Here is a 23552-nt window from a genome sequence, read left to right on the forward strand (position 1 = left end):
AATTTTAGTGAGGTTAGCATACATTCACAGCCATAAATACTGTACAATGGGAAACATTTATTTCGGTGTTTCGGTTTTTGGCCTTGGAATTTGTATTTTGGTGCATCCCTATTAGAGATGTTGCCCCTAATGCATCTTTAATCAAAATGTTTGGACATTGTTCATAATTCAGTTTCCCTCCAAAGGACACAGCAGTATTTTCCCATGGTTTCCATATGAGCTAATATCTACCTCTGAGGTCGTCCAGGATGCTCTCAGCCTCCTTGAATGTTGACTGGCCTTTCTTGGCTGCCTCCTCAGCCAGAGCTTTGGCAGCATCGGCTCGGGCCAGCAGCTGATCAGCCGTCTGTTCCAGCAGTAGGAAAAAGCACAGGTTAGTGGATGAAGTCAGACTAGGTTTGGCCTTGACTTTAATTCCTTAAGTTATTCTCATTTCCTACGCAAAAATAATCCCCTCTGCCACAAGAATGATGGCCTAAATTCATAAAGTAATTGTTTGGGAACACAAGGTGGGTTTTTTTTTCTGTTCGAATCCTGTGACTTAATGACATTGAAATGTGACAGGATGAACAAAACCTACTAGTCATTCTACTGGTGGTGTTGAACCCACCTGCTGTTCACTCTTGCCTTTCTCTAACAGTTTTCGGACTTCAAGCTCTTTGGTCTTTAAGTCATCACGAAGGTCGTTGTATTCCTTTTCTGTCTTATCAATCAGCTTGTCAAGGTCAGACGCCTCCTTCTTGATCTTTCCTGCATCATCCTGAAAATGGGTCAAGTAAATACAGAATGAGGACATGTGTGTCTGGCAGACCAGATAGAATTGGGCCGCAGTGATAACCTCCAGGGTCTTGATGTCAAAAGACGGGAGGCTGGTCAGGTTTGCAAAGATGTCCAGTGCTTTGTTGCCTGCCTCTTCGGCCTCAGCTTGAACCTTGTTGGCCTGTTTCTCAAGATTCTTTGCCAGCTCTTTTGCATCATTGTATCTGAACACAACATGATATCAGGTTTATAGCTCTGTGCTTATGCATACACAAACACAATGAGACATGAGGTAAATAACAAATAAATGACATGTTTTTACTGCTGATGTCTCTGTATTATAGAGAACAACTCAACTAAGACACCAAAATGTTACGACTGGAGTTACTCTTTGAAATCTGATGGGTTGCATTTATGATGCTAAGTTTCAAAGACAAGATGCACCTACTTCTTATTCAGCTCATCAATTTCTTGACTCATCTTGCTCTCTCCATCCACAGTCTTCAGCAAAAGGTTGTAGGCTTTGGTTGACGTGTCGTTGGCATCTTTAGCAATCTTCTCTATCTGGTCAGCATCGATCTTGTGTCTGCAGGAAACACAGATGGAGATTTAGGTGCTGAGCAGAGCCTCATGTGGCTGATACAGAGCAGCCGTACCTGTTTGCCAGAGTCCGGGCCTCCTCAGCCAGTAGGGTCATATTGTTGGGCTCTCCAGTACCACCCGAAGGCTTAATATTCTGTGGGCAACAGTGGCTTTGTTAGTTATACGCCAAGCTCTGCTCCTCGCTGAGGTGTCTGTGACTTGACCTTGACTCACCACTTTGTTCACAGCATCCTTTGCCTTGTCCAGCTCTTGCCGTGCTCTGTCAATCAGGCCCTCAGCGTCTTGGACTCGAACCCGGGCTCGATCTGCCTGTGTAGCAGTGTCATCCACTGTGACGCGAATGCTCTGCAGTCTGTTCCACTGAGTGGTGAGTGTGCCGTTTATAGTGTTCAGGCGATCTAGAAGACCTTTGTCCACATCTAGAGAATCAAACATCAAAAACATGCACATGATGGGTTTTTTTTAACCAGGCGAGACAATAAGATGGGAGAAATATGGACTGAGTTATAATAAAATGAGCTGAACAGGAAGCAAAGTAACAGTTGATTGAACATGAAGAATTATGTGCTAAACATTTTGGTTAAAGAGTAAGTACTCCCCAGCTGTAATCCACACTGTGTGATTTATTCAAAAAAATGTTATGGCTCTTGGGAATTGATGAGTAATTAAAAAAATATATGAATATTATATTTCTCTACATTAATAATCATGTGTACATAAAATTAATTTTGAAAATTTCTGTGTATGCATTTTCCCAAAAGTGGCTGCAACTGGATTTGAACTCTGCCCATCCAGTGCCTCAGCCCCGTTCTCTGACCACTAGACCACGGTCTATGAATGTCTATGGGGAGATTTTATTCAGAAATAACAATCCTGAACGAGACGTACAATGAGATACATTAAACTAATCTCTCGTTTTATGGATCTACACTCTACTCACTCTCAAAAATAATAAAATGCTCTCTCTCTTTCTCCCTCTAACCTTTATAAACTCTATCTGAAATATATCAACTCTGAACTAACTGCAGCTCACTATCAAACACATTATGAACTAAGGGCTTATGATGCTGTCAAACCACCCGACAAACTCTGAACCCCTTCCCAAAGCAGTCACATGGTACAGCCGGGCAGCGAAGCTTCGCTCGTCATCATTTTGGCTCCTCCCCCAAAGGAAGCAACGCCCCCTCCAACTCTGGACACACACTTCCTATCCTCGGCACATTTCATAACATCACTACATATATGACGTAATGTAGTTTATTGATCCTCGTCCCACTCTTCACATTTTTGTGTAAGTATTTAAATTTAGCGTTTTTAGTTGTAAAATGTGACGGGCCTCTATGGGTTGAACCTCAGCTATTGTAATTGAATTTTACTATTGGCTGAGATTTGGTCAGTGATGTCTTTTTTGATCAGTGACGTTGGCCCCGCCCCTCCTCTAAACAATGGGAGGAGGGAGTGGTTTCTTCCTCTCACAGCTCTCAGTGAGCATTGACTGACAGCAAATGTGCAGCGTTGTGGGGGCGGTATTACTGCTGTGACTGGGTGTGTATTAACTACTCTAGGACAGTGGCCACGTTTACATGGGAGCTTTAATTCAGAATAAAAGCTCAATCCTCTTTCAACTGACCATGTACTGTAAACACTTCATTCCTAATGCAAATGTAATTCCAAATTAAAATTAATTCCAAAATAGGTGGCTGGTCTATTGTGATTTTAATTCCAAATTAAATAATTCCTCTATCTTTTAAAAACACTTAATTCCGTTTCAAGTTAATTCCAGTCGCTCCGCGTATGCTCGACTTGCTGCAATAACGCGCTGGTGATGACACAATCAAAGATGGCGCCCCAGACTAGAGCCGATACTTTTTATTTAATAAAAGTCTTAGAAGACATGGATATAATGAAAAGAATGGATGGACGAATTATAAACATCGGCAAACGGAGCTGGCATCACCGGACAAGTGATACTAAGACCCGGAGTCGGAGTAAATGCGTCGTCATACTTCATACACAGGCTGTAATATCACCAGTTTATCATTGTACCAGTTGTTAGAGCTACTGTCTTTACCAGGGAGATGATATTTATTAATGGTGATTGTTTTCTGGAGTTTTACTGGGTTTTATTTACCAGTGATTACTTTCTATCTCTCTTCTGGTCCATGGAGTAAAGTTAAACTGTGTGTTATTGTCAACCTACAATCTAAATAAAAGTGACAACTGTTCTCATGTGTGGTTTTCAGTGTTGTAGCAAAAAAAAAAGGTTTTTTGTATGTTTTTTGTGCCATGATACGTCACGTTCGCCCCCTCAGAGCCTTCCCAAACCCCAGACTGAAAAGCGTAATTTAATAAAGCCGAATAAACCTTTTTGCCATGTAAACCTCAATTCTGAAATACTATTTCCATGTAAACACAAAGCAGAATACTTTAACTACGAATTAAAAAACATCATATAACTGTGGCCAGTGTTTCCCAAACTGTATTGCCCAATGTACCCCTTAGCCCTTATTTCTTATCACAGGTACCGCTTAGGTCATGTTATACATTATTTATTTGTGTCTGTAGGTTCGTCTAAACTCTTTCCTGTGTCTTGTCCAACATTTAACCTTAAATTTAAGCTTTTTTATTCATTTATTGCTTATGTTTTGCTCGTTTTAGAATTGGAACTTCACCTTTTGGTGTATTTTAAAGAGTTCTGCCACATATTATTATTAATGGATGAGAAAAAAAGTCTGTGTGGATGTAAAAAAAAAAAATCTAGAATGTTAGAATATAAACTGACAAATGTTTCTGTATGTCTCCTGTTGTTCCCAGTTTGGGAACCACTGCTCTAGGGGCGACGCCCATAATCTAGGCATTTTTAGGCCAGGCTACCGGACTCAAAACTTCTTCTTCTTGTTGTGTACATGAGTTAAAATCACTTCTCCTCTGTTATTCATGAACGGATCGGGCTGAAATTTGGTAGATATAAATTTTGGTAGAAGAAAAAAAACCAAAGTCGTTTTCTCATTTATTTGCGAGTGAAATATTACGACAGTTGGTGGTACCCAATCATTGGCACATACCAATATATAAGTGGGGCCCATTACCTTGTAAGTGTTTTGGGGCCCCATTTATCAAATGCCTACTCCGTTCTTATTAAATCGGAATGCAGATAGGTATGAGTACTCTATGAATAAATATGATGAGACCTTCGGAGCCCTTTTTTTTTTTTTTTTTTTTTTTTTTTTTTTTTTAATGGGGCCCCACCCCCCATTTCCGGTAATTTCCAAATTTATGGGAACATAGTCATGTAATATGTCATTTCAAAAGTAATTCAAAGTAGATTGGGATTATGTCTCACACAATTCGGCTAGGGGCCCGTGGGCCCATCCCCCTTTTTTCGGCAATTTCCATGAAAGTCGTTTTCTAATTTATTTGTGAGTCAAATATTGTGACAGTTGGTGGTACCAAAGCATTGACACATACCAATATCTGAATAGGACCCATTACTCCATATGTGCCACGGGAGCGCCAGGGGGCCCCAATTTCAAATGACTACTCCTCCGTTAATGCTCCTTGAATCGGGCTGTAATTTGACATGGATATTCTATGAGCGGATGTCAAGAGCCTCTCGGAGACTTTTTTAAAAGAAGGGGACGGGGGCCCACCCTCTTTTCCGCTGATTTCTAAATTTATCTTAACACTTCGTCGTGTGATATATCGTCTCAAAGGCAATTCAACAGAGATTCTGATTTTGTGTTGCACAATTTGATTTGTTTTACTCGGTGGAACTGAGTCATTTGACTGAATTCTCAGGAAAGTGGTACGTGCCATTCGGCGCGGAGACGTTCCGTGGGAATGGCTGTAGTTCATCAGAACTTGTTTAAAATGCCTTGGGGTGTATTTACACTTTAAGCCAACAAATGCTCCTATGATTTTCAGTTTTCCTGTGTGTCCATGTACATGATGAACACAATTTAACAAAAAGCAGCATATACGTTGGTGTTTAAAGATTACCTTTACTGGCCTGTGCTTCTTCTAAGAGCTCCATGATGACTCTCTCTGCCTCTTTCAGACGGTCCTCAAAGGCCTTGTCACTGACAGTTTCTTGACCTGAGCCAAGGTTGTCGATTAAAGTCTGCAAGTCATGAAGTTTCTGCCTCTGCTGGTTGACCTGGACACACACAACAACACTTTATTGACTCATCTGTTGTTGGCGTTTCCTGTGGATTGTTTGCATGGGGTATTTTTTATTGTATGTAAATTTTTTATGATGTAAAGCACTTTGAAATATATTGTATATGTGAAAAAGCACTCTATAAATGAAGTTTGATTGATTGATTGTAAAAACAAAGAAGACAGAAATGCCATTGTAACTACCGTAGGTCATTCTCACCTTATCTCGAACCAGGCTGTAGCAGGAAGGGCAATGCTGGCAGCCTGGCACTGAGCGGTTGTAGAAGTAATTCTCCTCGCACATGTCACACCGAGCACCAACGAAGCCTGGCCGACACTCACAACGGCCGTCCTCTTTACACTGACCTGTCAGGGAGCCCTCAGGGTCACAGTCACAGGCTGCACATCACACAAAGGACAAAACAAGAGAGGAGAGTCCATTAAAGACCTGTTACTAGTTATCCTTTAAAGCTGAGAGCAATGTGTTTGCTACACATCCCCGTACAGACAGTCTTCAACAGGTGCAGGTAAGTTTTTTTTTTAATTACACTAAATATCTTTATCTCTCCAAACACTTCCACATTAATTATAAATCCTTCTTTATTACCAACTAAACTTGATTAAGGCTCAAGGACCCCCTTTGTCCGACTAAAACATTTTTCTCAGAATTCTATGAAAAAATAACTAGAGCATAATAATGAAATGAATGAGTGATAACACACATTTTGATGAATAAATAAATAATATTAGAAATAAATGGAACAAAACTATTTAGTGACTCCTGAATGGATTCATGTCCTAATCAAGATCATTTCTATCATCATTTTGTGTGATTTTGGTGTCATTTTGTGTATTTATTTGTTTGCCTGTTATTGTTATTATTCAGTATATTTTTCTCTTATTTTGAGTGTTTTTGTTGTTGTTTTTGTGTTGTTGGTGTTAATTAAATTATTTTTCCTCAGTGTGTGTGTTTTTGGTGTCGTTTGGTGTATTTTGTTGCTGTTTGTTTTTTTATTATTCAGTTTATTTTTCTTTTATTTTGTTGTTGTTTTTGTGAGTTACTGGTAATATTTAGTATGATGATCATTTTTAACTAAAAATAAACATTATAAAACCCCACACTTTTAATGCTTTCATTTGTAAATTTTCCCCTATCTGTCTCTCTCAAGTACCCCATGTAGTGCCATCGCGTAACCCCATTTGAGAAATACTGCCATAGGCGACCTCCACTCAAATTGATTAGGTTTCCGCAATTTAGGATCTATGTACCCATTTATTTTTGCATCTGACAGAAGTGTTTCATTCTTTTATGACAGATTACAATCCACCCCCCAACACTGACCCCACTACTTTCATTAACACACTGGGGAATAGAGGAAGAGGGAAGTGAAGAGGTGGGAGCGCAGATCCTGTTGCCTCATGTATAAGCACAACACGTGCTGAGCAGGACTAGGTCGGGTATTTTGACTTTATTTGTTCTCTTTTCCTTTCCTTTGTCGTGTGTTTTTTTGTTTGATCCTTATACTTATTTAAAAGAAAATGTGTATTATTGATATGCAATGTCTGAAAATAGGTTCAATACAATGTATTTGACAAAAAGACATAAATAAACACAGATCTGGTTATGGTTGTCGTACAGAAACAGAGCTCGATCCATCAGACATTGCCATGTCTTCCATTCCTCAGTGAATAAAATAAATAACAATCTAACAAAGCTTCTATTTAAGCTGGTTTGTCATGCTGGGTAATGAGAGTTTGGTTACAAAGAACAAATGCATCTTATGACACCAATGTCCTCACGTTTGCATCCAGATGAGCTGAATCCAAAGAAGTTAACCTCGCAGCGTTCGCAGTGCAGACCGGTGACACCAGGCTGACACTCACACTGTCCTGTAGTGATGTCACATTGACCATTGTTAGAGCCAATGGGGTTACAATCACACCTGGAAGGAAAACACATGCTTTGAGTGAAGAGCTTGTATACAGGTCTGTCTGCATTGGTAAATGGGACAATAAAGATAACAGTGTTATGTATGCTGCACAGTAATCCTGAGCGATTCATCGTTTTCTGATTGAAATCGCAATTTCAGACAACGTCATGTGATCGCCAAAGCTGCATTTTTTTTTTGTAGCGCTCCTGACTGACCCAGGATCTGCTGTTAACTATTTTACACCTCCCTCCCCCCTCTGCCAAGCTCACCAATCAGAAGTGGCCTGCTGCTCGTGGAGAGGTCACGCTAACCGATAAGTACGGCTCTATAATTTCCACATTAACGGAATCGAGGACGGAATCACGGAATCCACAGTTGAACGTAAAAAGTGACAGAATGTGAATGAAATGGCGTCAAGGTGAGGAAAAGAACGTCTGTTATGGGGAACTGTTTCTGGGGACCGCTCATTATGGTGCAGCGCCCAACCGCCCCCCTCCTGTCCTGCCCATGTCGAAGCAGCCACGCGAAACTGCCAAAAAACTACATCCCTGGATGAACATCCGGGGACGGGGCTTTGAGATGACGACATCTTACAGATACCTGACAGTTTTTTTAACTGGACAACACTCCTGAACTCCAGAGTGGGCTCTATAGTACCTGCTCAGACCACTGAGGGCTTTAGAGAGCAAGGGTAAGGGGGTGTTAACACAGGCAAATCCTAGAGCAGTCTGACCTCCCTCGCAGTCTGCTCCATGTGAACGCACAACTGAAGTCTAGAGCGGATCAGAAAAGGAAATTCTTCTTTGACTGTAGCTGCGTTCACACCAGGAAAACCACAGACTGAGGCTGAATGGGTGAAGAACATATGATCATTTTAACACTTTATCTTGGTTTGTTTTTACACAACAGTTGTTTTTGAAATGCTCCAAACTGACAGGAAAACCATGCACTGTGGACATGATTTTTAGCTGTAAACAGTTTCTCAGTGCGTCACAGAGCTGTATGTGTGTTGCTGCCTGTCACTTCCCTGCTGTCCTCTAGATCAGGGATGGGGAACTCCAGTCCTCAAAGGCCTGATTCCTGAGACTTTTAGATGCATCCCAGCTCCAACACACCTGGTAGAAACTACTGATGTCATCAAGCTCTGCAGAAGCATGATAACAAGCCATTCATTTGATTCAGGTGTGTTGGAGCAGGGACACATCTAAAAGTCTAGGGAGTCCGTCCCTCGAGGACTGGAGTTGCCCACCCCTGGTCTAGACTTTGGTTGCGTGTTCACATGGGTCCAAAGGAAGCAGACCCTCTAAGGCAGGGTGCCCAACCTTGGTCATCAAGAGCCCCTATCCAGCATGTTCTAGATGTTTCCCTCTTCCAAAACACCTAATTGAAATGAGTTCATCATTTGAATCAGGTGTGTTGGAAGAGGGAAACATCTAGAACATGCTGGATAGTGGCCCTTGAGCACCAGGATTGGGGACCCCTGCTCTAAGGGAAACAAAGCCTAGAGTGTTTAAAATCCTGTAGGATTTGCCTTTGTGAATGTGCCTTAAAATAATAGTTGGAGTGTTTCAATGAAATTCTAATATGTGACGGAGAGAAAGACAAAGTGCTGCAGTGTGGGTAAAGTAAAAATACCCATAAAGCATAGAAAATGGCTCATATGCAGATTTATAGCATATAGTTTTGCTGTTGTTTTTGTTACGTTTGTACAAATATTAATATTTCATTGTTCTCTTCTTGTTTATTCATGTGTCATTTATTTATTCCCAATGTGTGGAGTGCTTATTTCTTTCACTCTTTTTGCTGTAGTAACAACCAAAATATGCTGACTGGAGGAAAATTAAGGTGTATTTTTTCTTAAAGATTGTGCAGAGTAACAAGAGAATCTGACCGTTCGCAGCCGTTTCCACTCTGCAGGTTGAAGAAGCCAGGCTGGCAAGCGCTGCAGTTCCGTTCAGCAACGTTGGGGAGACACTGACACTGACCGGTGACTTGAGAGCAGCTGCTCTGTTTCCCCACGGTCCCCAACGGAGAGCAGGAGCAGGCTGAGGAGAGACACAGGAAGCACACTGACCTTTATCTGTTGGAACAGGATGGTGATTACATTAAAACAGTGCTTCTCAATATGTGGGGCGCGCCCCCTGATGGCTAATGAAGGAATGATAGGTGGGGTGCGACAAACAAGAGGACATTTTCAATTTCCTGCCAATCTTCTTAAAAACCTTTCATTAACACTAAATAAAAGCCTACACACAATGAAAATAAGAATGACTAGCCTAAAAATTCAAAGTGCTTTAAATTATTAGACTGCATTAGATATCCCACAGCGAACAAAATGTAACGTGGAACTTACATTGTGATTTATGACTGGCATGTGAAGTGCAGCGAAACAATTAACTTAAACACGTTTGTTGTCTTAAACTTTTTGTCACATATTGGAAACAATATTTCTTTATTTTCTGTATTCTTGACTGTTGCACATTTACATTTGTTATTTATACAGGTTATAATTTAGTTTTTGATTCATTATGAAATAGAATGTTACCTGTTCCCTGTTAGACACATTTGAAAATGTGTTATTTGTCAGGATTATTTGGGGGCAATAATGGGCACAGGTGGGGTTTGAAAGTTCACCTTTGTTCAAAGTGAGGAATACCCAAAAAAGTTTCAGACCCACTGCATTAAAAAAACAGTAATACACTGCACAGTGCTACCATAATGCACATTAAAATATTTAAATTTTTAGATACTCCTGGTTTAGTCCATTGGGACATTCAATCCATCTATTTTTTGTATTGTTGTCTGTATATGTACGTATTTTTTTCAAGATGAATAAGTTATCAACTTATATCATCATATAAAAGACAAGCACACACGATCTATTAAAATGATTATGTGCATCACATGATGAACACCAGTCAACAATCACTCGTGAACATGGTCATGTCATCCACTGATGTTCAAAGATAATCTTATTGGCTGATCACAAGATGCAATAAAGTGTTAAATCTGGTGAACCTGTTAAATAAATAGTTGTCTGGTCTCAGAGATTAAAACAGGCTGTTTGGGTTTCAAACCCATGCTCTACGACAGACGTAGGCAACTGGCGGCCTGGGGCCACTTGTGCGGCACCCAAAACGAACCCCCAACAAATCTATTTCAAGAAGTTGGAAGGAATATAAACATAATACACGAAATAACTCCCAAAATACACAAATCGACAGTAAAATACACAAATCGACAGTAAAATACACAAAAAGACAAAAAATTCCAAAAATACACAAAATGACTCATAAAACACAAAATGACAACAAAGACAGACACAACAACCACTTAAACAAATGACTATGAAAACAAGATCTCACAGCCTCGCTTCTGTCAGTCTGCCCCATGGCAGCTGTGGCTACAATAGTAGCTTACCATCACTAAGCGTGGAGTGACAGAATAATGCAATGTAAAACGCTTTGAGTGAACAAAATAAGGCGCTATATAAATTTAATGCATTATAATGACTCAAAACACACAAAATGACTACAAACTGACCAAACAATAAAGCCACAAAAACAAAAAAACACAACCCCCCCCCCCCCTTACTATTTATTGCTCTGATTAGTCATTCTAAATGCTGAGCCTGACATAAATGTTGATAATGTGGCCCTCGGATCAGATACAATCACATTTTTGTGGCCCTCGCTGTGATAGGGTTGTCCATCCCTGCTCCACCCTTTTCCACTACTACAGGCCACTCACCTTTGCACTTATCTGCAACATTGGGAGCCAGGGCGTTACCATAGAAACCCTCCTGGCAGCGGTCACAGAAGAAGCCAGCCGTGTTGTAGATGCATTTGAGACACTCCCCAGTCTCCCGGTTGCAATTGCCAACGGCATTAGGGTCGATGTTGTCGCTACACTTGCATATATGGCAGGCTCGAACCGGCCCATTCTGACCCAGAGGATCCCCAAAGTAGCCATCATCACAAAGCTCACAGCGTTTACCTGTGAACACATGTTAGCGATGTAGCTTACTCGTGTTTACGTCACATCTGATGTAGTCCCTCAGCCACACACAGACGTACCTGTCGTTCCAACAGGACAGTTGGTGCACACAACCTCTTTGGACTTGGGGACGACAGCACAGGTGACTCCAGTCGGACACGGACAAGGCTGACAATCATCTGATGTTCCACGGGTCGGATCACCATAGAACCCATCCTTACAACGCTCACAGCTTAAACCAGCCGTGTTGTGCAAACAGTCACACGCTCCTGAAAGAGAAAAACCCATTTGATGAAATCTGACTGATCAAATCAGGATTTGTTCACGGACAAGTTGGCTATCTCACCAATCAGAAATCAATTAGATTAGAGCACAAAGGTTTCAATGTGTCAATAAAGATGTCAATAATCTAATCAGAGAAGAACAGAGAAAGATCTTCTGAATTGGGTTAAGTTGGATGGTGAATAACTTAAATGTTTTTAGATACATATGATCTCCTCTCACAATATCAGTCTGGTTTTTGTAATCCGCACAGCACAATAACTGCTGCTGTTAAAGTGGTGAACGACATCATAGAGGCACTAGACGGCCAAAAATACTGTGCAGCTCTTTTCATAGACTTGTCAAAGGCTTTTGACACCGTCGATCATGTTATCTTGGCAGATAGACGCCACCAGATTGGCTGATCTAACCAGACTGTAAATTGGTTGGCTAATTATTTATCAGAGAGAACACAGTGTGTCCAGGATGCCGGGTCGTCTTCTTTTCTCCCTGTACTAAAGGGTGTTCCTCAAGGTTGGATTTTAGGCCCACAATTTGTCTGATGCCACGTCTCACTGTTAGGCTGATGACACAGTCATTTATTGTTAATCTTCTTCAGCTTTGAAATGCCTTGAGTTCTCGCAGTCAGACTTCAACATTGTTCAGTCACGTTTGACTCAGCTTAAGTTAGTGCTGAATGCAGAGAAGTTAAAGACCAAGCTTTCAAATGGCAAGCAGCTTCCAGCTCACCTTCCGAGGTTGTCAACTTATCATTCTGATTGATGAGAACTTGTCCGTTAAACTGCATATTGATCAACTTGTCTCCAAGATGAAGTTGAAATTGAGTTTCTTTCTTAGAAATAAATATGTTTCTCATTGAGAGTCAGAGAACAATTGATCGCCGCAACTTTTTTACCTTTGTTGGACTACATAGACCTGCTTCTATGTACGCTCCTGATCAGTTTCTAAAGAAATTGGATACTGTATATCCCTGTGCTTTGCGTTTTCTTACTGGTTGCAGCTATTGTGTACATCACCGTACACATCTGTAAACCCACTGGCCCTTATTTATTAACCGCTCGTACGTTCAGATCTGTGCAACCAAATTCACACAAGGTATTAATAAATTCTGACGAGATCGTACTCTACGATCAGATCTCACGTCTGGTCTGACTTTGTGTCGCAAACCAGAGTGTGTGGATTTGTGCTGAAAATAAAGTATTAAACAAGCTTCAGCCGTCATTTAAACATAAGCAGACACACATTCAGAAGAGATCAAATGGATTATTAAAAAATGAAATGAAAATGAAATTTAAAAAGCCAATGCTATCACTGATACCTGCACTTTAATGGTTTTCCTTCAATAAACCCACTGATAAACTCTGTTACCGGTGCTGCAGCTCATAGGTTCACTGCAACATGCACCACACATGGATGACAGGAGCTGCTTCTGCTGTGTTGGACCAGTGAGGGAACGCTGTTGTACACCAGAGAGATATGTATTATTTTAACCTGTTTCGCATAACATTACGTTGGTGAATGGAGCAATGTGGCTGGAATGCACAGGCTTACACTGGCCAGAGTAAACTGGCCTTAATGTAAAGAATAGTCTTGATCAAAAAGCAGGGATTAAGGCTTTTACGCTGTGGGTGGGTAACATTTCATTGAAACCATCATTTGTCGTTATTGAGAATTTAATTCAAACCTCAGCCTGAGTTTGTTCCAAAATGGAAAAGCTGTTCAATACCTCTTATTCTCTTCCACAGAGCGTTTAAATGAGCTCCTTTAATTCCACTTTTCACTCTACTGAAAAGCACATTTTAGTTTTTCTTCACCTCAGCTCTGAGAATGCCGATTGCATTTCAGAAACATTTATTTCCTTGCCAGTGTTTCTTTGACCTCAGTGGGCGGGGCCTCCGAACCAGGAATATTTGAGGGCGTAACATGGTAATGACGATCGAATTCAGCCGCTGCATTTATCAACACCTGAGCATTGGTGCACTGGGATTGGTCAGATACAAATGTTCCCACGTTGGTCCTGTCGTAAGACACAATGTGCACTCACATTTGCACCCGTTTTCACGCCAGGTTGATAAATGAGGGCCATTATGTTCTTCCCTGACTAAATACATTGTGAATAAATTGGCCATCCAGTCATTGATTGTAATGAATCTGTTTACTCGTCAATGATGTCTATCTTAGCAGTTGGCTGACGTGGTCTCTCAGTTTGCCCTAAGAACCCACAGTTAACCCACCAGTGTCTGGGCTGCAGTCTTCACTGTGTCCGTTGCAGTTGCAGGGTTCACAGGAGCTGAACGCTCCAAGGTCAGGACGGGCCCGGCGATATCCCACAGTGCACTGCTCACAGTGCTGACCCTCGTAACCCTGAGGACAGGTGCACTGCTCCACCCAGCGAGCTGGCACACCTGGACCTGATACAGCCGTTACCAAGGAGACGTCATCCAAGTAACCAGTACCTGCAAAAAACATCTCATCAGCAACGGAAGTGAAGTTATTGGTAACAATGTGTGGGAACTATTGGGCCATTCTTGGTTTGTATTGCATACTTCTCTCACTGTAGGTGCCCCTTATCTTAATGGATGTAAGATTTTGGAGAAGTTTCTGGAAGTCTGCATGGCTGATTGGTGGAGTCCAGGGATAGTCGGTGCTGTCACGGAGCCTGAACCACAAACAGATTTATCCCAGATTAGTGAAGATAAATCAGATAACACAAGCTTTGTTCACTGTGGAGCTCAGTTCAGACTGTGATGTCTTATTAGAATTATATATTCAGATCATTTTTAAAATAACCAAACGAACATTTAAAAACATATAAAGTCTGCAATCTATACATAAAGAGTAACTAAACCACTGCTTTCTCCTGACCTGCCACTAGGAGGGAAATACAAAAATAACCCTAATTATGGGCGGGGCTCCTGGAGCAGTTAAGACACGCCCACTCTATACTATAAAATCTCCAATGAACAATCTATGGTATGCTAACTAGCTACTCATTACTCAATAATCGGTCTCCATTCACTCTTTTCTCAATCAACCTACTCACCACAGATTGTAGAGCCCACATGTGCTAGTTTTTCTAAAAGGGGCGGGGCTAACAGTGCTTGTTTGTGACACAAGATGGTCTCAAAATGTCACATGATCTACATATTAATTCAAAAACACAAAATGTCTAAAAAATAACCCACCAAAAAAACCCACACAAAAGGACAACAAAGACAAAACCCTTTGTTCTTTCCTGCACTAATGCTCTGATTGGTCATTATTCTAAATGCTCACATAAAGATTGATAATGTGGCCCTCGGATCAGATATTTTTGTGGTAGAAGTCTGGCATTAACTTGTTTTTTTCTTTACACAAATACTCATCCATCATTATTAGTGACAATGCCCAAATTCTATTCTATTCTCATATTCTAGACATTCCACCAATTTGATTCTCTTCTGCTTCTTGACGAAGGCGATCTCATTTTTCTTCTCCTGCTCTCCTCCCCATCTGCCTGCTTGTTTTGTCTGTTACTATTTGGAGACTCTCTATATATTTATCCAAAACCGAAACTATGGAATTGGTCAGCTGGTCATTTAATGCTATTTATCAATTTTTTCAATGAAAAGACCAGAGCGTGGTGAGCCTGCGTGCCCTGATGGAACATTTCCAGCCGGATACACGATGAATTCCTGGGAGTCCTGGAAAGTTGTCTGTCTGTCTGTCTCTATTTTCCGTTGAGGACGTCAAGGATATTTACATGATTGGAATCATGGTAGCAGGGATGCTGATAATTGGAGCTGGCGGCTATCTGATCTATCGTAAAGTCTGTATTACATTGGCAGTTGTTTTGGGAAGTCTGTCAGTCGTCACTGACGGTTTGGGCGGGGCACTGACTCTCAGACTATCATGAATCGATTTTGGAAAGAATGGAGAGGACGTGTTGGCCAATTGTTTGATCCAACAATATTAGATTTACTGTGACCAGAGACTTCAAGGCTACTGGAAAGAATGCTAGCCTGTAACGAAAACAATTCATTATCACCGGTTGACCTCCCCAACACGCTCAAGTATGTGTCCGATTTCACCGGGACGTTTACAGATGACTCTCTGTCCTCAACCCCCCCAATCCCCTACTACCAGCTGAACTCTCGGCTCTGCACCATAACGTCCGACTTATCAGAGGAGAGCAAAGTTTACCGAGTCTTCGCCTTCTCTGCTTTGGCCCTCTAACAATGATAATTTAGAAAGCAATGAAAGCTAGCTTGTCTCAAGAGAGTAGGGCACCTTAGCACGGGCCAATGAGGTAGAAATTGTACAAGAACGTGAACATCTCAGGTTCAGGTTCTGCCTGTCCCTGGAGAGCAGGCTCCCTCCTGTGGGTCTGGGTCATTCTTCTCCTACTGGGGTCTGGGAGCGGCCCAAAGCTGAAGCCGACCAGTTCAAGGAGGATTAAAGGACAAAAAAAATCCTGACTTCACAAAGGTTTTACCTAAAGACGTAGGTCTGCATGTTTTCGTTAGGATAGGCGTTGCCCTGGGCAATGAGGGGTACAGCTACACGCAGGTTGGATCCCTCCAGAACCAGATCTTCAGCAGAGAGCCGAGCATCTCGCCGCTCCACCCGGAAATTCAGGGTGAGGTTTTGCCCATAACTCAGTAGACGGTTGCCTAGAAATTTATCTGAAACAAGACAAGCAAGATATCATCATTGTGAAAGCCTATATCAGGGGTCACCAACACGGTGCCCACGGGCACCAGGTAGCCCGCATGGACCACGTGAGGTGGCCTTAGGGGCTCTGGTCACCAATGAGCTCCATCTGAAATCTGATTTACTTTCCAGGATTCAGGATGAAAACGTATGACAGATGTAGTTAGTACTTAGTAGAGTTAAATACTGCTGCAGGTGAAACATTATTAAATTACCATCTTTAAATGTTTATTTTCACTGAAACATTTAAATGTTTTTAAGTGCAGATTTGGTGTATGAGTTGTGGTATATTATATACAACATAGAATATGACAAAGGTTCCATTTTACAAATATAACGTTATATGATTATTTAAAAGTTGTTGGTAGCTAGTAAAATAAAATGACAATTTTCTATGAAATGTAATGTAAATTTAACATGTTGCATGTTGAAACTTATATATTTTCTACTTTTTTAAGTTACTGCTGGCCTTCCTTATTAATTTACCCTCTATTTAAAGTGAAACCGTGAACATTTAGTGTTTAAGAAGTGCTTTTCTAACTGGTAGCCCTTCAGATTATTCAGTACCTATGAAGTAGCTCACAGTTTCAGAAAGGTTGGTGACCTGTGGTCTATATCATAGTGAAACATGTCAACTGTGTGTAAGACAAAGTACCTGGAGCAACAAAGTACATAGGGAAGTAGTCATCTGATATCAGAGAAATGTCCTGTCCGCTGGGAGACCACTGGACCTGGACAGTAGATCCATCTTGGCCCTGAGCGCTCCACTTCTCATCATCTGACACGCAGACACAAAAAGCCTTAGAAATGTGGTTTCCCTGTGTTGGGTGGGTTGGTTATTTGTGCTCTCAGTGTATTACCGTTAAAAAATGTTGAACTGATGGTGTGGACGCTGTAGCCCTCAGCACTGTCACACACTGATGAATGCTGGAAGCAGAAGCAGGGAGTGCAGCCCAGAGGGTTGTTGGGATCCAAATTAAAGTAACCAAGCTTACACCTGCAAAACACCCGTGCACACACCTCAGTGTTTACAGTCACAACCAGGGCTGGACTGGGACAAAAATTCAGTCCTGGCATTTTCTGTCCAGACCAGTCCACTACATTATCAGCGACACCATGTAGAAGCCTTTATTAAGTCAGTGATGCACAACATATGGCTCTTTATGTCGTATTTTTAATTATTATTCCCCTAGAAAACCTTAAAAGGGGGAAACTTTAACCCCTTATTACTTCCTTTGTCTTATCTTTTCCCCTTTTGACACTTTTTCCAGACTTTAGCTACCTTTTGCCCATAAATATCCCTTTTTTCATATTTTTTGTCAAGTTATTTTTGACACTTATCACATTTTTGTCCTTTCTTAAAAACATTTTTGCCCACTTTTCCATCTATTTTGCCCAATAAATACTGCTTGTTTCCTTTTCCCTACATTCTGCCTATTTCTGTTTCCCTTTTTCACTATTGTTTGCCACATTTTGCCCAATAAAGCTACCCTTTGCCATTACATACCCCCTGTTCATCTTTATTTGCCCATTTTCTTGCCACTCTTGACTGCTTTTCGCCTATTTTAGTCACCGTTTTTGCCACTTTTGGACCATTTTTGGCCACCTGTTATCACGTCTGCCTCCCCTTGCTCATCAAAATTATTATTATTAAATGTAGTGGCCCGGACCGGCCCACTGGGACAATGCCCGGTATGCCAGATGGCCAGTCCACCCCTGTTCACAACTAAACAACAGAGACAGCGTGTGCTTTGAGGCGTTACCTGTCACAGCTGAAGCCTTCCACGTTGTCCTTGCAGCGACACTGACCAGTGTGGACGTCACACTCCTGAGTGCTGCCTGAAGGTGAGCACGAGCACGGCCTGATGGGGAGATTTCATAGTTTTACAGGATTTCAGATGCATACAGTACATGTTTTATTAATTCAGCATTCAGCACTTTGAAGCATCAGTTTTTGAGGTTCACCAACAGTACTCGTGTATACATCAAGTGTTGACCCCATCAGAGCTGGACCAGACCCCTTTCTAGGATTCACTGACAATTTATTACCCCACCACCTTATGATTTTAGTTTGTTTTATTTTTCAAAAAGTCTAGGACAGCAGAATATTAATCCTACATTGCATTGTAAGCAGCCTACACTAAGGGGTAGAAAAGCAGGCTTGTAATCAGAGGGTCATTGGTTCTAGTGGTGTTGACTGGTCTGTTGGTTTGTTATGTACGTATTTACAGAAGTTGTTTGCATGTAGAAAGGTCCAGTTGTGAGTGTGTCTCTACCTGCAGCCAGCTTCTGTCAGACTGTGGTATCCTGGCTGGCAATGATCACATTTTTCCCCCGTCACTCCTGGTTTGCAGGCACAAACGCCTCTGTTGTCACACTGTGGAGACTCTGAGCCTGGAGACACAAAAAACCAGACAATGGTTAGCCTGAATGACCAATCAGCACTGCTGACTTTCACAATAAACCATGACGACATCAGAAGCTTCGTACTTTTAATCAATGCTAGAAGAGTGAGTTGACAGAGTCACAAACAACCACAAAATCACATTAAGCTGACAAATTGTTGTGCAGGACAGAAATAACCACAAAAATCAAATAAGTGAGCACAAAAAAATGAAATGGCTCAAAGAGCAGAAAGAGGTCACACAATGCGCTGTAAATAACTGTTAAAGAGTAACGAATGTCTTTCTTTCTCTCTGTACTGTGTACAGGCCCATGTGTGTATATATCTTCTATTTTTTATTATGCCATTTTATTTTATTTTATTTTATTTATCTACTGCTGAAACTGCAAATTTCCTCTTGTGGGACAAATAAGGATAATCTTGATCTTGATTATGGGTGGGGCTCCTGGTGCAGTTAAGACACGCCCAGTTTATACTATAAAATCTCCAAAGAACAATCTATGCTATGCTAACTAGCTACTCAATACTCGCTATACCTTTCTATTAACAATTCTCCCAATCCAATCTAATCTCCACAGATTACAAAGTCATGTTGCACTAAAGCCAATAAAATTTATTTCATACATAATATTCTCATGAAGGTGTACACATTTACAGATTAGTTGTTTCTTAAGTCATGTGTATATATATATATATTAGGGATGTAACGATTAATCGTAAAGCAGTCAAAAATCGATTCATAAGTATCACGATTCAGATCGATACTGCGAAAATTTAATCGCAGTACTTTTTTCCATAAGTGTTGGCGGCGGGCGGAATTTGCTAAAACTTTCTTTCTGGCCATCTTCTACTCTTAAACATGTTCATAAATGATTCCTTACCCCTTTAGCACCGAAAAAATATCTGTAATATTAAGTGAATACCTGGAGAAGTCTGCTAGCATAGCATCTCTTCTTCACTGCATGAATATCTGCATGCCAACCGACCACTGGGTTACCAGCGCTCTCTGCTGGTCCAAACAAATATCTGACCTAAATACAGTGAAGTGACTTTTTTTCTTTTTAAAGTCCAATTGTTAAGGCACAAAATACATTTTCAGTTGCACTTTTAAAAAGAAAAAGAACTATTATGCAGTTTTGCATTGTTTACTATAGAACCAGAATTTAAATTAATAGGCTTCTTCTTCGTTTGTATTATTCCTTTATTTATTTCATTCAATATTTATTTTTAGTTAATTGCATTGTTTTGAATAGTTTATCAAGGGATTCTTTTGACAATGAAAAATAAAAGGAAAACAGTATAGTTTTTCCCCCAAAAAATAAAAGAATATTTTTCAGTCATCATTTTTCTACAGTCCCATTTTGTAAAATAAATCGTGAGAGAATCGTATCGTGAACCCCAGTATTGTGAATCGAATCGTATCGGGAGTTGAGTTAATCGTTACATCCCTAATATATATACAGGTATATATATATATATATATATATATATATAAAAATGCAATAATCGCCTTATACTTTATATCGGGATATATCGTGACATATGTATCGTGATACAGATCGTATTGCCAAATGCCAGGCAATACCCAACCCCAGCTAACAGTTCTGGTTTGTGATGTCAGAAGCCACCAAAACGTCACAAACACCTTCTCAGCCAATTGCAAAATCCAGTTGTAATAACTGAGTGTCAACCAATAAGGGAGAGTCATTCTTACTTTTTTACAAGAAAATATGCCAAATTCAAATAATTTGACTAAATTGTGAAGAGTTGTACAAGAATCAATAAAAAACAAGCAACTTTAAACCCAAAAACCAAAGAAGACTCACATGTGGGTTTGTTTAGACGGAGTCTGAATGAACAGCGTCAGAATGTAGGTTCTAGGTGTGATCATTGATGATACAGTGACATGAAAACTCATATCTCAGCTAAAATCAAAGACGTGTCAGAATATTTTGGTTTTGAATGAGGCTAAGTATGCGTTTAGTTACAAAGCAAGGATCATTTTATATTGCTCACACATTTTGCCTTACTTGGGTTACTGTGGTGCAGTCTGGGCTAATATATACGCTACAAACATTAATCCTTTATTTTACTCCAAAATGAGAACAGTGAGTCATTCATAGTGTAGCTCATAGAGAACACCAGGGTTGGGGTCAATTATGATTGTAATCACGTAATTGATAAAAAAATCTGTTGATGTCGTTATCGTAATTAAATTGTAATTGAGTTCTGAATCAGATAATTGACTTTGTAATAATAATTGTTTCTTTTTTTCTTTTCTTTTTAGTATTATTCTGTTTTATAATGTATTGCACTGTTTTTATTATTCTGTTTTTATTGTAACGTGTCCTTGGATGACCTAAAAGGCACTTTTAAATTAATATCATTATAATTGCCATGAAAATTCTGGAACAAATTGTCAATTATAATTTAACACAAAACTGGGGAATCATGTTACACTTCTATATATGTAGTTAATTATTAAAATATATTTCAGATCAAGCTCTCCCACATTTTTATTTATTGATTAGGAAACCTAACAATGTAACCAACAGATAGGAAAGAAATTAGATGATAGATATTGATTTTAGTGTATTTTACAGCTGATTTATGACCGTTGTCATAAGAGATGCTAACAGAAAGCTAACACAAGAGGAAGGTTAACTTTTATTAGGTTATAACCTGTAATAGTAATTAATTGTATTTGAACTTTAGTAATTGAGAACGTAACTATAATTGACTTTCTGAGGATAAAAACAATTGTAATTTAATTGTAATTAGAAAAAATATGGGTAACTGTAATCATAATTGAATTGTAATTGAACAAGGGTAATTGAAAACATAAACCAACACACCAACAACTCATTCACTGAATCAGGAATATTGAAACTTGATGATTTAGTTAAGCTACAAATATGATTATATGAATATTAAAAAACAAACAAAATATTACCAGAAAATTTGCTAAATTTGTTTGTTTTTACTTCTAATAATGATGTTTATCATAGAAAATATAATTTGCACGAACAACAACAAAGCAGATGTGTATTTCTGTAGCTGGGGTTAAGCTGTGAAAGGCTGTGTGAACATACTTCAGTTTAAAAAAATGTTCAATAATATAAAGTTGATGGATAGGCATCTGTATTATGTATAAGTCTCAAGCCAGATAAGGAATTGTCCTGAGTTGTTTAACACATCTAGATGTAAACACCATGAAATAAAAGCTGGAACTCTGAACTTTTGTCTCATATTCATGTTTTGATCTGAAACCCAAATGTCTTCAGCGTACAACAAAAACAAAGGAATTGACCTTGCTGAATACTTCTGGAGGGGACTGCGTATACAAAACGGGTCTATTGGCTACTGTAAGGCTCAAAACTCTTGTGTAATAAATCAAGTTTGGACTTGTGAGACAAGAAAAACACGACAGAGATGAATCATGAGAGTCTAGATGGAAACATGGCACAAATATTCTCCCTCCCTTCAAAGTGAAGCTCTGGTGCAGGTTTTCCCTCTTACCGACAGAGTTGCATCCACATGGCAGACAGCGGCTGCTGCTCTGGTCTCTGTAGTAATGGTCGAGGCAGCGTTCACAGTTGGCCCCGTCAGTGTTGTCTGCACAGTTTCTACAGTGGCTTCCATGACCAGTGGCTCTGTACAGCTCAGCATCAAAGAAACATTCAGAGCTCTTTCCATTACAGTCACAGGCTGAAAAACAAACCGTTTTAAACAGTTAACCAGAGGTTATGGACGAGCTACATTGTCAGAATAGGTCAAGTGACTCTAATGCTGCATTCACACCGGACGTGGCGCAATTTGCGCATTTGAAGCGAATATAAGAAAAAGGCGCCTTCCTTTCTTTTCACCATCAACCATGGAGGACCCCAGTAAAATCGCTGTTCTTTACGTTCTATGGACGGTGAAGTGCCATTAAAATGCTTGATGCCGGCGTTCCTGGATTCACCAGGTTAATCAGCGACGCATCCAACTTGATGAGTTTCACTCTTTCCTTTGGGAGCTGTGCCTTCCTGGTCCGGTCACGGTAAAAAAACTGTACTGTCGTAGAGCTCCGGGTGGTCGCACAACACCACGATTATTTTCTCCTCCATGGTGAAATGAATGAAAAGACCGGTGTCTGCGTTGACGGCCTGACGTCACTGACAACAACGACCCTGATTGGCTATCGCGCCTGCGCGTCACACGAAACATTCACTGGAGTTCAATATTTTCAACTCAAGCGAATGATGAATGTCATGGAAAAACAGGAATGCGCATGCCGCTGCCAACGCTCTTGCAGCACGTATCAAACCACGCCGACCAACAGCAGAAGAATTTGCCTCTTACCGCGTCTTCCCATTGACTTTGTACTGTAAGCAATCTGGCCCAGCAAATATATTGCGCCACATCCGGTGTGAACGCAGCATAAGGCGTACTATAATCAGCCAATGTTTCTTCTGTAATAAAAAATATTTTCACGGTTTAGCATTTATACTGTAATATCACTTGAAACGTATGACAAACTCTAGCAGAGATTAGTTAAGATATGAGTAAGAAAGATACGGTAACATGGGTTAATACTTCAGATAATCAACAACACATTCCTTAAAGGTAGTGTATTTTCTATAAGTCACACCTGTATACGGGTCACTTAGCAAGACATTCACAACATTTGACAAAAAAAAATTACTTTTTTTTTTTGGCTGTTAAATCACATGACCAAGTGGGAG

The 23552-nt window shown here is 40.3% G+C and overlaps 1 protein-coding gene across 1 annotated transcript in view; it reads right to left on the minus strand.

The window, feature by feature from the left end:
- The window catches only part of lamc1 (laminin, gamma 1), a 103328-nt gene that overhangs the window by 7122 nt on the left and 72654 nt on the right, over positions 1 to 23552 (minus strand). Inside the window, exons 5-24 of the mRNA XM_028472410.1 lie at positions 22345 to 22533; positions 18698 to 18815; positions 18185 to 18283; positions 17282 to 17418; positions 17077 to 17199; positions 16204 to 16393; positions 14276 to 14388; positions 13964 to 14185; positions 11528 to 11716; positions 11202 to 11447; positions 9343 to 9496; positions 7321 to 7463; positions 5741 to 5919; positions 5362 to 5518; positions 1576 to 1781; positions 1416 to 1495; positions 1208 to 1345; positions 839 to 983; positions 611 to 760; positions 232 to 346 (exon numbers count right to left, since the gene is read on the minus strand). Coding sequence (XP_028328211.1) covers positions 232 to 346; positions 611 to 760; positions 839 to 983; positions 1208 to 1345; positions 1416 to 1495; positions 1576 to 1781; positions 5362 to 5518; positions 5741 to 5919; positions 7321 to 7463; positions 9343 to 9496; positions 11202 to 11447; positions 11528 to 11716; positions 13964 to 14185; positions 14276 to 14388; positions 16204 to 16393; positions 17077 to 17199; positions 17282 to 17418; positions 18185 to 18283; positions 18698 to 18815; positions 22345 to 22533 — 3093 coding nt within the window. The remainder of the gene's footprint in view (positions 1 to 231; positions 347 to 610; positions 761 to 838; positions 984 to 1207; positions 1346 to 1415; positions 1496 to 1575; positions 1782 to 5361; positions 5519 to 5740; positions 5920 to 7320; positions 7464 to 9342; positions 9497 to 11201; positions 11448 to 11527; positions 11717 to 13963; positions 14186 to 14275; positions 14389 to 16203; positions 16394 to 17076; positions 17200 to 17281; positions 17419 to 18184; positions 18284 to 18697; positions 18816 to 22344; positions 22534 to 23552) is intronic.

This window comes from Gouania willdenowi, chromosome 17, assembly GCF_900634775.1.
Source record: "Gouania willdenowi chromosome 17, fGouWil2.1, whole genome shotgun sequence".
Classification (NCBI taxonomy): Eukaryota; Metazoa; Chordata; class Actinopteri; order Blenniiformes; family Gobiesocidae; genus Gouania; species Gouania willdenowi.